Source organism: Onychostoma macrolepis, chromosome 01, assembly GCF_012432095.1.
Source record: "Onychostoma macrolepis isolate SWU-2019 chromosome 01, ASM1243209v1, whole genome shotgun sequence".
Taxonomy (NCBI): Eukaryota; Metazoa; Chordata; class Actinopteri; order Cypriniformes; family Cyprinidae; genus Onychostoma; species Onychostoma macrolepis.
The window spans coordinates 12146106-12162814 of NC_081155.1; the positions used below are offsets into that span (position 1 = coordinate 12146106).

The 16709-nt window shown below is 35.7% G+C and overlaps 1 protein-coding gene across 1 annotated transcript; it reads left to right on the forward strand.

Moving 5' to 3' along the window:
• The first annotated feature begins 429 nt into the window (after positions 1-429).
• Positions 430-16065, forward strand: znf330 (zinc finger protein 330). Its single transcript, XM_058791482.1, has 10 exons — positions 430-662; positions 899-1025; positions 9377-9396; positions 9479-9549; positions 12090-12166; positions 13701-13827; positions 14268-14372; positions 14460-14506; positions 14586-14703; positions 15634-16065. The coding sequence occupies exons 2-10, from the start codon at positions 906-908 to the stop codon at positions 15891-15893; spliced, it is 945 nt and encodes a 314-aa protein (XP_058647465.1). The 5' UTR covers positions 430-662; positions 899-905; the 3' UTR covers positions 15894-16065.
• Positions 16066-16709: the final 644 nt, after the last annotated feature.

Sequence of the window (16709 nt, forward strand, 5' to 3'; positions counted from 1 at the left end):
ACACACACACACACACACATCTATCTATATCTATATCTCTATATCTATCTCTCTCTCTCTCTCTCTCTCTCTCTCTATATATATATATATATATATATATATAATAAGTAAATCATGTAAAAAGATTGCATAATCTTTGGCAGTGTTTTTTATTTTATTTTTATTTTTTTTAGATATACTGCTTGATTTAGATTTATAAATCGTTTTATTACTATTTTAATTACTACCATATTTATTATTATTTTTGAGTAGAATATTTGCAATATTTGAATGATTTTTCCTTTAATTTATTACTTATCAGAGGCAACGTGAAAACTTAGTGAAGCGATTTGATAGAGTGTCTGGCAACCGCTCCATTACGGACAGCGCAGAACATGTGCGTTGCCCTCCTCTGTGATGGAGTGGGACTACATCTCCTGTAATTCTTTTAAATTAACATATATATGGGTTTTAATATATATATAGATATTTTAATACAGTTTATCTGCATTATATTATAATCCAAACGGTTCCCCCACGCAAAAGACACCTGTTGGTAAATGTTCACGGAACTGATAACAGCTTCAGTTAAGTTTTCTTCCGGAACGATTTACCGTTACACACGCACCGGGATCAGCTGTGATCAACTGCCTGTTTTCTACGCGATTGAACCTTTAATCTGGGTATGTTTCCTATGGCAAACGTGGTCGATTATATGTTATTGACTAAAACCAGACGTTTTCGTAAAAGTACCTGTTAAGCTTGCGATGTTTATTAAAGTCATATTAACGTACTCATGCGAGTTCAGTGGGAATCAGCAGCGCGGAGTCACGCTCCGCCAACAGCACTTCGCAGTGTGTTTTATAGTCAATCGAGTACATGTGTCACATGTTTGTGTTCTGTCTTTGTGATATTGGAGGTGGAAGATGCCTAAGAAAAAGACTGGCGCTCGTAAGAAGGCTGAGAGCCGAAAGGAACGAGAGAAACAGAGTCGAGCCAATAGAGAGACTGTGGATGTGGCCAAACACCCATGCAATTCATCCATGGTAAGAGTCATCCAAAGCTTTCATACTGCATTGACAGATTACGAAAATATATTTTTTCCTTTTTTTCCTCAAGGCTTTCATATTAGTTCAGTGCTTATTCTCCTTTTAAAACTGAAAATAAAAACCTCTATGTCCTCTTAAGTGCCATTTGAAATTTTCTTCTGAAATTAGTGTTTTTCTTTTAGGCTCTTAAGTTTATGTTTGGTTATTTCACTTTAATGACAAAGAAAAGAACTCGTGTATTAAATAAATTCAGTGCACACAGACTGAAGTAGTTGAAGTCTTTGGTTCTTTTAATTGTGATGATTTTGGCTCACATTTAACAAAAACTTCAGTGTGTGTGCATTGAATTTATTTAATACACGAGTTTCACAATTTGAGTTGAATTACTGAAATAAATGAACTTTTCCACGACATTCTAATTTATTGAGATTAGGGTTGCAAAATTCCGGGAATTTTCAAGACTGGAAACTTTCCATGGGAATTAACGGGAATTAATGGGAATAAACTGGAAATTTGCTAAATTGTAGGAACTGGGAACTTAAATGTAGTTGAGAACAAAAACTTGCAGCATAATCTTGGTTAAAACAACCAGATTTAATGCAATTTCAGTTTAATTTCTACTCTACACATTGCTCAATTGCACACAGCACACTGCTTACTGCAGGGCTATCGAGGCCACGCCCCCTACATGCACTGTGCTTATCTACCATTACATGCACACATCATTTCTTAAATCCTGCACACAAAATATCGAAATGTCCATCTTGGTAAGTATTCATATAAATTACATGAATATTACAAAAAATGTTTAAAACTTCCTTGTGCTGTGTGTAATATACTGTGCAACTAAATTAGGCTATACCATAGTAAAAATAAATACACTGACTGAACAAACATTTAGGTGAGATAATAATAAAACAAAAGTCTAAAAATGACCCTCCCCCCCACACACAATCCTCTCTAGTCACCTAAGAGGGGGATTCCCCTCCATTTTCTCTGAAGCTGCATTTGAGCCCAAAGACTACATCTAAGTTTTGATATTCTAAATATATTTGATCTATGGGGTTCACGTTTAACTAGTAAATACCAAAAAGTGTTTATACAGTAGCTAGACCGTTTATGAGGTTGGCTGTGTGCTATATAGCTCAAGCTGTGATGCTCCTTCTGCTAACAAGTTTTCTGTTATCATACAGTAGTGCAGTACTGGTCAAAAGTTTGGACACATTACTATTTTTCATGTTTTTAAACATTGCATATCTTTTGCTCATCAAGCCTTCATTTACAGTGGGGCAAAAAAGTATTTAGTCAGCCACCAGTTGTGCAAGTTCTCCCACTTAAAAAGATAAGAGAGGCCTGTAATTTTCAGCATAGGTATACCTCAACTATGAGAGACAAAATGAGAAAAAAAAAATCCAGAAAATCACATTGTAGGATTTTTAAAGAATTTATTTGCAAATTATGGTGGAAAATAAGTATTTGGTCAATAACAAAATTTCATCTCAATACTTTGTTATATACCCTTTGTTGGCAATGACAGAGGTCAAACGTTTTCTGTAAGTCTTCACAAGGTTTCCACACACTGTTGCTGGTATTTTGGCCCATTCCTCCATGCAGATCTCCTCTAGAGCAGTAATGTTTTGGGGCTGTCGCTGGGCAACACGGACTTTCAACTCCTCCAAAGATTTTCGATGGGGTTGAGATCTGGAGACTGGCTAGGCCACTCCAGGACCTTGAAATGCTTCTTACGAAGCCACTCCTTCGTTGCCCGGGTGGTGTGTTTGGGATCATTGTCATGCTGAAAGACCCAGCCACGTTTCATCTTCAATGCCCTTGCTGATGGAAGGAGGTTTTCACTCAAAATCTCACGATACATGGCCCCATTCATTCTTTTGTTAACACGGATCAGTCGTCCTGGTCCCTTTGCAGAAAAACAGCCCCAAAGCATGATGTTTCACCCCCATGCTTCACAGTAGGTATGGTGTTCTTTGGATGCAACTCAGCATTCTTTCTCCTCCAAACACGACAAGTTGAGTTTTTACCAAAAAGTTCTATTTTGGTTTCATCTGACATTCTCCCAATCCTCTTCTGGATCATCCAAATGCTCTCTAGCAAACTTCAGACGGGCCGGACATGTACTGGCTTAAGCAGGATTTGAGTCCCTGGCGGCGCAGTGTGTTACTGAGTGTGCGTTCACACCAGACGCGACTTGCGCGAATAAATCGCGCTATTCGCGCGTAGTTGGACGCTTGAACATTTTGAGTTTACTCGCTTCATTCGCGCGTGACATTCACTTCACAACAGACGCGAATTCGCGTCATGGGAGGGGCTTCTGCCAGGCGAACGGCTCCTGTCTCGTTGCGAAATGGCTGACATGGATAAAATACGGCGAATAAGCTCAATTTAGCTAGCTTGTAGTCTCAATACGTGTATATGTATATGTGTGTATATATATATATATATATATATATATATATATATAGCTCAAATTGTATAAAGAGCGTTTTTTACAATTTACCAGATTGTCCGACCTCCTCACTCACTTGCTTCCAAGCAAAATCCTTTTTATTCCCGTTTCTGTAAAAGTACGAAAATGTAGGCTATCATACAGCTCTGGGTGTCCACAAACAGCGATGATTATTTTGTCCTCCATTGTTGTTTGGGATTCCCTCCGCTCGCTACGTCGTAATCACGTCACTACTAGAGCAAGCTCCTGATTGGTTAACGCGGCGCGAATTTTCGCCAAAGTTCAGATTTTTCAACTCGCGCGAATCACGCGTTACGCGCCTCAAACGCCCGAAACGCTCAATTCGCGCCGCCTCATTCGCGTTTTTGACATAGACATAATATACGTTTATTATGTCTATGGTTTTTGAAGCCTAAAGTGGGCGGAGCCGACCGCCGCCATCTTGGAAGCGCGTCACCGTGCATCACTCCCGGATAATCGAAAATGGGCAAAAAGGCGGGACGTGGGTGAAGCTGAGCTGAAACCACGCCCCTCTATAGTGACAGCAGTGCTGCCGTGCAAAGACAAAACACCATAACTTCGTTTTTGGTCGAAAATGAGTTATTGATCATTTTGGGACATGTTTAACATGTTGTATCATGGAGAAAAGTCCCGGAGAAACCAAGGCAGAACACTATAACATCAGTTACCGCTCTTTGATTTTGTTTTTGAAAGCTCAATTAAGTTACGGTGCTCTGCATTTGTTTGCATTCGTTCGTCAATACTGTGCCAGCCTGGAGTTACATGGTATTCTGCCTTTGTTTTATTGTCCATTTAAAGTCCGCCGCGTTTGTGTACTTCTATATCTGTTGGCACTTCATTAGACAAACAAATGAGAGAGATCGCGATCTAACAAACTGCTCCACTGTAAGCAATAACGATTCGATAACTTGGCACCAATAATTAATCGTAAATAATCTTTAAAGTGTTTTTTTTAATATATATAATGCAGATTATTCACTCCTTGCAAGCTGTCAGTCTGGGGCTGCACACTTCTGTACATGACAACTCAAATGCCCTGACAGCGTATCACACACAAAATCAATAACTGGTCGCAATTAAATCCTTTTCCTTCCTTTTCTTGTAAGTCGACAAAATCCATTGCAATGAACGCCATCGGAGATGTTTAATTCACAATCATTCGGAGCATCATCCCTGCTGGCGTTCACATCAATCCACAAGTCTTTCTTAAGCTATTTTAATTCAGTTCGATGTAAAAACAATAGGCTAAGTATATCTTGCATCCTTTAATGTTAGCGAACATTGCAAATAAATTGGTTGCAAAACGGTATCCACTGGTGTTTAACTTTGTCTGGTTGTTATGGTCAGAAAAAAAAAAAAAAGAATCACATTACTAGATGTTATAGCCTAGCCATTGATCACTAGATTTTATCCAGATGTTACTATAATGATTCTGTAAATGGTGATCAGCACCCTATATAATGTGTTACTGCCTTTTTCCTTGGCGTGACATCTCACTTTTTGCAGACAGTGCAAACGCAGAGTACAATATCAATATAGCCGTAAAAATCAAGTTTGAGATCATTTTCATTAAAACATCTAATTGCCAGATTCCCAGTGTCCTACCTATAATTATTTTTTCTGTACAAATACAAAAGTTTCACACTCTGGAGCAGAGCGGCAGTCCACCTGTCACTCAAGTGACCACGCCTTAATTATGCAGAACTTTAAGGCTTAATATAATTTAAACGGATGAGTTATAAAAAAAAATTCACCCCCCTCACAGTTGTCATGAAGGGCAAAATTAGCTATATAGACCAAAATAATTGTTTGTACCAGGCTATAAACTGCTGTAAAGTTGGGCATTTTAACATGGGGAGTCTATGGGATTGACTCCCTTTTGGAGCCAGCCTCCAGCGGCCAGTCGATGTATTGCAGTTTTAGTCCGTGTTGGTTTCAAGAGAGGGAGCGGGAGGTTGACGCTTGGTGGAGCCCCAGATCGAGGGAGATTATCAGTGGTCTTGTATGTCTTCCATTTTCTAATAATTGCTCCCACAGTTGATTTCTTCACACCAAGCTGCTTACCTATTGCAGATTCTGTCTTCCCAGCCTGGTGCAGATCTACAATTTTGTTTCTGGTGTCCTTTGACAGCTCTTTGGTCTTGGCAATGGTGGAGTTTGGAGTTGGACTGTTGGAGGTTGTGGACAGGTGTCTTTTATACTGATAACGAGTTCAAACAGATGCCATTAATACAGGTAACGAGTGGAGGACAGAGGAGCCTCTTAAAGAAGAAGTTACAGATCTGTGAGAGCCAGAAATCTTGCTTGTTTGTAGGTGACCAAATACTTATTTTACAGAGGAATTTACCAATTAATTCTTTAAAAATCCTGCAATGTGATTTTCTGGATTTTTTTTTTTCTCATTTTGTCTCTCATAGTTGAGGTATACCTATGCTGAAAATTACAGGCCTCTCTCATCTTTTTAAGTGGGAGAACTTGGTGGCTGACTAAATACTTTTTTGCCCCACTGTATTTGATCAAAAATACAGAAAAAAAGTGATATTGTGCAGTATTGCCGGTATTACAATTTAAAATAATGGTTTTCTGTTGTAATATACTTTAAAATATAATGTATTTCTGTGATCAAAGCTACAGTCTTCAGTGTCACATGATTCTTCAGACATCATTCTAATATGCTTATTTATTATCAATTTTGGAAACAGTTGTGCTGCTTAATATATATATATATTTATGTTATTGTTATTATTACCTGTGATTCTTTGATGAATAAAGAGTTAAAAAAAAACATTTATTTAAAACAGAAATCCTTTTTTAACAATACACTACCATTCAAAAGTTTGGGGTCAGTGTCTTTTCTCTTTTTTTGAAATAAATTAATACTTTTATTCAACAAGGATGTGTTAAATTAATAAAAAAAAAGTAGTAGCAAAGACTTGTATTGTTAGAAAATATTTCTATTTTGAATAAACTGTTCATAAGTTTTTATTCATTAATAAATCCTGAAAAAAGCATCACGGATTCCCCCCCAAAAATGTCACTTTTAAAATTTGTATTAGTTTGCATGCAAGTGAGCCTATGATCAAAAATATATATATTTATGTTTGTATATGATACAGTTTTATAAATTTCCAATTAATTCCCATAAATTCCTGGTAAGTTTCAAATTTGGAATATTTCCGAAGTTCCCATGGAAAGTTTCTGGAAAAATTCCATAAATTTTCCGCCCCTTTGCAACCCTAATTGAGATGCACCTGTGTATATATAACACACACACACAGTGCACAGCATAAATGAGTACACCCCCTCTGAATAAATATAAAGATGTATTTTCTTAATGATCACTAATATAATTCATGGAAAGATGGCAAAATTGAAATGTATTAAACATATGCTTAATAAAAACAACAAAATATATGCCAATATTTTCTGTAAGATAAGTAAATTAGCCAATTTTATTTACATGAAGGATTGCAGAAATGAGTACACCCTAGATTTAATTCAGCAAATGTATAATATTCTAGTACTTAGTATGTCCTCCAGAACTTTAAGTATACTGCTCTGACTCTTCTTGGCACTGAGTGTACAAGTTCATGACAAATTTTCACATCTGTCCTGTTTAACTCTACTCTGGTCTTTAATGGGGAGCTTTGCTCCGCTCGTCTCTACAGAATCCCCCACAGCTGCTCAAGAGCGTTAAAATTGAGTGAATTACATGACCACTGAAGGATTTTCACCTTGGGAGAATGAATATCTTCATTGTCATGCTGAAAATATGCCCAATAATGCCGGGAATGAGGGGAGGGTAGCATCTTCGGTTTCAAATTTTTTGTATTACATCACACAGTAGTGTGTGAATTCATGACAGTGTTGATAAAGCACAACTCCCTCACACCTTCAGCACTCATTCATCCCTATATAAGAGCTTTACCACCACTGAACGGCACTGTGGGAACCAAGCACTTCTCACTGTACTCCTCCTCTAGCAACGCCAGAACATTTTGGATGCTTTTGGATCCTAAATTATTGACTTGGTGACTTGGAAGTCTCTATTTTGTAAGTATAGGCCTTGGAAGAGGTTAAATGAGTTTATTTTGCTTTGGCTACAGTAGGTATACTATATGGACAAACGTGTTGGGACACCCCCTTCTTTAGAACAGAAAAAGGCACTTCCAAAACTGTGGCAACAAAGATGGGAACATAATTCACGTGTTTAAAAATTGTATTTCCATATCTGTTGCAACAGTTTTGGAAGTGTCTAAAATGACTGTACCCATATGCACAAGTCATTGGTGTTTGGTAAAGAGTTTTTGGCTCAAGATCTGTATTTAAAGTCACAGCAGAGGTGTTCAGCTGGGATTAGGACTTGGCTTTCTGCAGACCAGTCAAGTTCTTCCACACTGAACTAAATCAATCATTTCTTTTTTAACCTTGCCTTATACACAGAGGCATTGTCATGTTAGAATAGAACAGGGTCCTGTCCAAACTGTTGCTTTAAAATTAGAAGCACACAATTCCCTAGAATAACATTATATGCTTAAACATTAAGATTGGTACTCATGGAAATTACTAAAGTAGTCAAACCTGTTCATTAGAAGGGGGTGACCCAATACTTTTGGCTATATAGTGTATTTCTAGTGGTGACAACAACCATGCATATCACTTCTGCAGGCTGCGTCATGTCCTGTGAGATAAAGTGTCACTCTTTTCATAGCTTTTGCCGGCTCTGAGACACTTGTATGTTATTTCTCCTGCTCCTTTTCTAGCAAAAAAATTAAAGTGAAGACCTGATTATTTCAGGAGCCTTGTCACAAGTCCATTGTTTTTGAATGTCGGTGCTACTTCTGCTATATTTTCACACTTAAAACAATAATTTGGTATTCCTCTTGTACCATTGTCCTCTCTTATGCTAAGAAATAAGTCAGCTGGCAGTTCTCTCCCGAGTGGTTCCACTGCTGCCAGCATTAAGTTGGCTATATAACACTTTTAATTGTCAGGAAATTACTTCAAAAGTTTTGGTTCAATATACTTACCTGTTGATCAAAATAACCTTAAACCTATACACTTTTTATTTTATTTTATTTTTTATTTAGTCATTTTGAGGAGGGTGTATTCATTTTTGCAACACAACATTTTATCACTTTGATAAGAAAATCTTATTTTGCTGAATAATTTTGACATTCTTCTTTGGTAATTGATGAAGCAGGTTTGATGGAACATTATATCTCCAAAGGACCCTAACATGTCATATAAGTAAAGAGTAATTGCTGAATTTAAGTTTTAGAGGTGTTGTCCTTTAGTGGGCTGTGCACTATATATATATATATATATGTATATGTGTGTATGTATATATCAATTTTTCAAAACTGAGATTTAGACATCACCTTCATAAACCATACATCAATGGAAAGCCGAATAAATAAGATATAAGAATAATAAAATGGTCTTTAAATTAGTCTAAATGAAGTTCTTAGCAATGCATATTACTAATCAAAAAAATAAGTTTTGATATATTTACAGTAGGAAATTTACAAAATATCTTCATGAAACATGATTTTTACTTAATATACTAATGATTTTTGGCATAAAAGAAAAATCAATAATTTTGACCCATACAATGTATTGTTGGCTATTGCTACAAATATACCTGTACTACTTGTGACTGGTTTTGTCGTCCAGGGTCACATGTTCTTTCTGTTTTTGTTTGTTATTTTGCGAGATGTCCCAGACATGCTTTTTAAATTTCTATCAAAATTTGGATGTAACCTAGGCATTTTCTAATTAGTACATTAATGCACAGACGTAACCTTTTTTCTCTCTCTCTCTCTCTCTCTCTCTCTCTCTCTCCCCTTTTTGTACTTTTTAGGAATGTGATAAGTGTCAAAGGTAATTTGACTTATTTTGCACTCAGAATTGTTACATTACCTTGTACCTTTCCATAATATTTCATAAAATTATCTGTTGACAGGCGACAAAAGAACAGGGCGTTCTGCTATTTCTGCTCTTCAGTGCAGAAACTTCCCATGTGTGCACAGTGCGGTGAGGCGAACTTCCTCCTTTTGAACCCCAACACGCCCTCCACACTCATGATAACTGACCCTCTTCATTTTCCCCAGTTAGAGTCAGTTTTTTTCTGGGAAATAACTTGCACGTTGCTCAGTTTGATATTAGATGTCTGTCCAGTGTTCTGAAACTTGGCCTGTCCAATAAAGAAGATAAAGATAACACATTGTTCTTAAACACACAAATAACAAATGATAACAATACAATCAACAGGGATGTGATTTCTTTTTTTTTTTCTAATATTTTCCAACCTCTGGGACGACCCATGTGATTTGTGTAGATTTGAGTATTTTTTGGGGGGGTGGTTACTGCATGATGATTGAAATCGCACAAATGGCCTTAAGCTATTACCTAAATAAACTGCGAAAAGATTGTTTTCTAAAACGTTATGGATGAACTGGTCCTGAGAGTGCTGCACGAGCTCGCGGCGCCATCTGCAGGACAGTTCAAAGCGCCAAAGGTGAGTAGATTTAGTGCTGAAACGTGTTACTCGACCCGGTGACTTTTTCTGAATGGCGGTGAGAATTTGAGATTGTTAGTGCTGTCATAAAATGCGCAACGGTTGTGATATAATTATATAATAGACTGTAGTCTGATGCGCTACATGTCTGCTGTTACAGTACTGTTTCAATTCACTTAGTCGACGGCTGAAGGTCTGGAATCCATGGCAGCTTTCATTTGCCAAAGCCCGCCCATGAGACCGTTTGACCAACATGTCAAACATCCATTCACAGTTTGTTTCGTTCAGCGTCACGTTTCGGGGCGTGGAAATGTCGCAACAATAACAGACTGGTGTGTAAAACTCTTTGAAGCATTTTAAAGATTCTATTGAACTTTGTATATTTCACATACTTTTGAAAATCCAGCTTTTAATTGATCCTGATAAGCGCACGTCATCACAGTTGTAAACACAACGGCTTTCCTCTTTCGTGAGGGGGTTTGGCATCACGGCCTCTTTGTTTCCAGGCTGAACGTTAAAGAACGCGACACACACGTCTCCTGGAAATCCTGTATAATCTAACCAATCCGATGACGACTTGGAAACTCCTGAAGTGTTTCCACTTTTGTGTGCCATATGCATCAGACATTCAGCCAACGGTCCGTGAGCGTGACGTCTGAGGCTGAGACTACGATTCATTGTTAGTGCTAGCTGAGCTGCGCTTGGTTCGAGACGCTTTAATTCGCATTTGAGAACGCAACATTCGTCATTAGAAACGTTTATAAATCTGTTGTTGTTTACAAAGAGAAGTTTCAGTGTCACATGATCTTTCAGAAATCATTGTAATATGCTGATTTGCTGCTCAAGAAACTATTGTTAAAAATAGCAATGTTTTGCTGCTTAATATTTTTGTGGAAACAATGATACCACTCAAACATTTGTATAAGATTTGAAAAAGAGAGAGAAATTAATAATTTTATTCATCATGCACGGAAGTGATTAAAAGTGAGTGAAGACATTTAAAATGATTTCTATTTTAATAAATGCATTAACAAATTTAATTAATATATTTGACACATGCTGTTCGTTAAACTTTATATTTATCAAAAAATCCAGAAAAATAAAGTATCACCATTTCCACACAAAATATGAAGCAGCAAAATTGTTTTCAACATTGATAATAATCAGAAATGTTTCTTGAGGGTCAAATAAATTGTAATGATTTCTAAAAGATCATGTGACACTGAAAACTGGAGTAATAATGAAGAAAATTCTGCTTTGCATCACAGGAATAACATTGCATTTTATAATATGTTAAAATTTAATATAATTAATTTTTTTTTTAAATTTGTAATATTTCACAATATATATATATATATATATATATATTTTTTTTTTTTAACTTTATTTTAATCAAATAAATTCAGCCTTGATGAGCAGAAGATATTTATTTCAAAATCATTAATAATTATAATGTTTCCAAACTTTTGGCAGGTACTTTAATAATAATAACAATTCTATATACTTTACTATAATATTATAGTACTTTATTCTAATACATTATATTTTTATCATGATGATTAAATGCCGCTTTTTATTTATTTATTTTTTTTTACAGGACAATAGTATGTATTATTACAATATAAGATATAGCTTTTAATGTGCTAAAATATATATTTTTAATTATAATTGGCTTGTGGGCGTAGTCAGATTTTCCTTCTTTTTTTGTCTCTAGCTAATCGATCAAATTCCTGAATCAAATCTGCAGCTCAGGAACAGAGTGCTGCTGCTTGCTTTGCGTGCAAAGGGACATTTCTTCAAAACACAGCACATAAAATGACATTATAAGCAGACCTCAGAGTAAAAAAGGAGTATATAATACGATCCCCCTAAGTACGCAAAGGGAAGTGAACTTGTCTGTGAAATGTGCCTAGTGTATCATAAAATAAATAGACGCTGGACAGAGATAAAGCACGGTTGGTGGGCTACAGAAAGAGAAGTAGTACATTTCTAGAATATTACACAGTTTTAGGTTTCTATTTGAAGTATTTATTCTGTTATTTTTCTTTATTCAAAGGCAAAACGAAATGTATGAAGGCTTCAGACTGTGTCATAAAACATCCTGGTGTTCACAGCACTGGAATGGGCATGGTGGTAAGCACAAACATCTCCATAAATGACCTCACATGTCTTCCATTTTATACCCATTATGCTAGAAAGGGCTGTTTTTGGACAGAAAGCCAAGCAACTGCCAAGCTCTGAATGTTAGCAGATGGCTTTCTCTAGGTTGCACAAAAGGCGGTAAATGCAGCATTTGAGCTGATTTGCCAAGTGCCATAAAACCTCTAAAGAAGGTTGCACAAACAAATTCCAATCCAAGTAACATTCTTATGATTTATATTCAGTTTCTTCAGTGATTTTAAAGTTTTCTTTAGAATGAAAGTCTGTTGTGTTTGTCATCATCACACATTATGACTGTAGTCTAAGAGTTCACCTCTTTCCTACACCCCATGATGTTTTGCGGAAATTATGGGAGTATCTTCAGTTAAACTTTAAACAGGCAGCGACTGCCAATAAATGTGTTTTAAAGGTTCACTTTAAGAATGCAATACTAATCCTTTGCCAAAAACTACAGTGAAGTGACATTATTCTTTCACTCCTCACCCATCAAACAACTACAGTAAACTTAAAAGTGTTCAGCTGACCACCAACAACCCTAAAAGATCAAATGAATGAGTCTTTCAGTAGCAATATTATGGATGTGTTAAATATTACTGTTTAAATATGTAGTAACATGTATATGTTGTGTTGATTAAAAATGCTCCATTATTAACTGTAATATTTATGGATATTTCAAAGTGCTCTCCCTCATTTTGACAGATCAATGTTGTATTTCCAAGCTTTATATTATTATGTAACTGAATAATATTGAATATGATCAATATTCCAATAAACGCAGCTAATAAGGATTGGAAGTGAAAAAGGGAAGAAAACAACTACATTTGAAACTGCCATTTGAAAGAAGAAAAAAAAAATTTCTTTTTCATATTAATACAGCAAAATACAAGGAAACAGGAAACAGGACACAGCTAGAGGACTGAAAAGAGATTTGTCACATGACATAGGATTGTTTGTGATGGCAATAACATTCCAAGCATTATATTGTTTTCCTTACAGATAAAAATAGAGCATGATGCATGATATACTGATTAGGGATTATTTGTAGCACTACCTTATAATTTGAAATGATTTGTTTCAGTCATTTTGAATGGAAGTTCCCCAACCCCATGATTTAAACACAATAGGACTCGTTTGGAGTTTCTTTTACAGTCCAAATTTGTATTTGTTATCATGAGTCATTGCACGAATGGCACAGAAAAGTGAAGTTAGTTCTAGGAAAATGTAGTTCACTTTTTGTTTCTAATGCAGTGAAACTCAATACTTTTTGGGGTCACTAAATGTGTGTCATCTTTTAGTTTCGCCTTATTGTAGACGGAGACTTATTGGAATCGTGCTGATGCTTACGTCACTGTTAAAGGTGTTTTAAATTGGCTTTAGAAGAATCTGAAAATGCTGGTGTGTGATTTGAGCTCTTGCTCAGTCCAAGAATCAGTTTTTTACTGAACACAGAAGAGTCTGATTGAATGCTTGGCTCTGTTGTTAATGCAGTAGTGTTTATATCCTATAGGGGGCCATATGTGACTTCTGTGAGGCCTGGGTTTGCCATGGAAGGAAGTGCTTGAGCACCCATGCCTGCTCTTGCCCTCTTTCTGACGCAGACTGCATTGAGTGTGACCGCAGCGTTTGGGAACATGGTAAAGGGCAAACGTTCACGTCTACTACGGCACAAACCGTTACCACCAGTTACAAGTAACACAAGTGATGTAGTCAGATTACTTTTTTTACTGTAAATAGTAATGCATTACTTTTAAATTTACAGCAAAATATCTGAATAACTTTTTCAAATAAGTGACACAAACTGCTTTGTGAGTGAGATGCCAGAGGTACTTCCTTCAGCTCGAGGCTTATTCATTTAACTTTTGGTGTGAAAGGGCCTTTACAGTTGCCAAAAATATAACTTTTGGGATTTTTGCTATTAAAAACAAATAAGCAAGTCCAGCCCAGGCTACAAAAAGTAACACAAAAGTAATGTAATGCATTACTTTTAAAAGTAACTTTTTACAGCACCTTACTGTAAATCAGCTGTGGTTGGTTGGAGAAACCAATCAAATCCTGTTTGTTGTATAATGTACAGGTGGTCGCATTTTCCGCTGCTGTTTTTGCCACAACTTCCTGTGTGAGGATGATCAGTTTGAACACCAGGCGAGCTGTCAGATCCTGGAAGCAGAGACTTTTAAATGTACGTCTGTCTCATTCCCAATGTTTTTCTGAATATTCTTCTTTACAATAAGACATTCAGCTTTAATGACTTTTGGCCCAATTTCAGGTTTATCTTGTAATCGTCTTGGTCAGCATTCTTGTCTCCGATGCAAGGTTAGGATTTTCATCAGTGTGATTTGTTTGTGTATGTATATTGTTTGGACAAACTGTGAGTGAAGTGCTGTTTTTGTAGGCATGTTTCTGTGATGACCACGCTCGAAGCAAAGTGTTCAAGCAGGAGAAAGGCAAGGCTCCTCCGTGCCCAAAGTGTGGACATGAAACTCAGGAGACCAAAGATCTCAGCATGTCCAGTGAGTTCCCTCTGCTATCTACTATTACAGTCTTGTCTAATCTGAATTGTGACATCTAAATCCAGACATTTTATTCAGTATAGTGCAGCCAGGGCTGTACAATTAATCCAAATAAAAGTATGATAATATAATTCTTAATTTTTTTTTAAACATTCAATAGAAATAATAATAGCTCTTTTTTTTAATTTTATTTTTTTTTACCTAAAGCCATAAAAACATTTTTGCTACATGAAATAAACATAAACATTTGATTTCAGCTAGTTGCCAAGGCAACATTTCCCATTTTCATTTAAAGTACTAAAATTACAAACTAAATAAACTTAAAATTAAAGTTTGTGTTTACATATTATGTATTGTTATATTATACTATGTATATTTAAATGTGTGTGTGTGTGTGTATATATATAAATGCACACACGTCTATATATATTTGCATTTATATATGATTTATATTATATATAAATATATATTACATATATTTCTTAAATATATACAGTATATTTATATATGCATATATAGTAAACGCATAATATGCAAATACAAACTTTAATTTGGGATGCGATTTAATCAATTTCAAAGCACTACTTAAAAATGAATAAAAACTGATAAGAAATATAACCCCTCCCCAGCAAACTAATAAAAATGACAAAAATTAAATGCAAAAACTGGAATACTTAAACTAAAATCACAGTGAAAACAAAATACATTTTATTCAGTATAAAAATCTAAATATTAATCTAAAAATATTTATAAACTTTATTTACAAAAACCTCATTCAGAAATATTAACAAAAATGATGAAAATGATAATAGTATATTGATATTTACTGTAGTAATGTATAGTATATCAATGATACTTGTATAACAGCGGTTTTAAGTAGCAGTTAGATGTCTGGTACTAACCAGATGATTTTATTCGATGTTCTTGCAGCCCGAACACACAAATTTGGCCGACAGACTGGTGCTGATGAAGATGATTATGGTGCGTCTGGATATAGCTCCTATTGGAAAAATCAGGAATCTGGAGGGGGATACAAAGATGAGGAGGATGACGAATTTGATGATGATTATGATGAAGAGGACGAGGAGGAAGATGATGATGATGACGATGAGGAGGAGGAAGAAGACGATCCAGGGGTGGAGGACTCTCTCTCAAATCTGAGTTTGGGAGCAAGTGGAAAGACCCAATAAAAACACAATATTGTAGATGGGATTCAGAAATTCACATATAGATGTAATCTAAAAACGTGTCAGATATTTGGCCTTTTACCTAAGGTTTTTTGCATTGCGTTGAAATGAATGTGTGCATAAATGTCTGTCACCTTTTTGAATTTCAAATATATCTGAAGAAATATTTTTAAAAGTCAGTTGTTTTGTGTATTTATTTAATGGGATTTCAGATAACAATAATGCAGACCAGACAGCTTCTCAGCTCTTAGGACACCTACGCACTAGATGCTGTGTACGCACTTAGTGCACTCGGGGACAAAAGGTGTCAATTTTAAGTTAGTTAACTGTTAAGGTGTTAGTATTAAGGGTAACACTTTACAATAAGGTTCAGTAGTTAACAACATTAGTAAACATGAACTAAGTATAAACAATAATTCTACAGAATTTATTAATCTTAGTTCATGTTAATTTCAGCATTTACTAATGCATTATTAAAATCACAAGTTGTGTTTGTTAACATTAGTTAATGCACTGTGAACTAACATGAATTAACAATGAACTATATTTTCATGATCAAGATTAATAAATGCATTGTTCATTGTTTGTTCATGTTAGTTAATATATCAACTAATGTCAATAAATGACACTTTATTGTAAAGTGTTACCGTATTAAGCTAGTTAACTGCTCCAGCTTCAACTGTTAGTTTCTTTATTATACACATCTATATAATATCTATATTATATAATTAGGTAGGTTTTGAAGCATGGGTGCTGATTTGAGCTGGTCCTTAGCTGTCATGTGCTGGTCCTAAGCAACTAGCTCCTGCTCAGGACCAG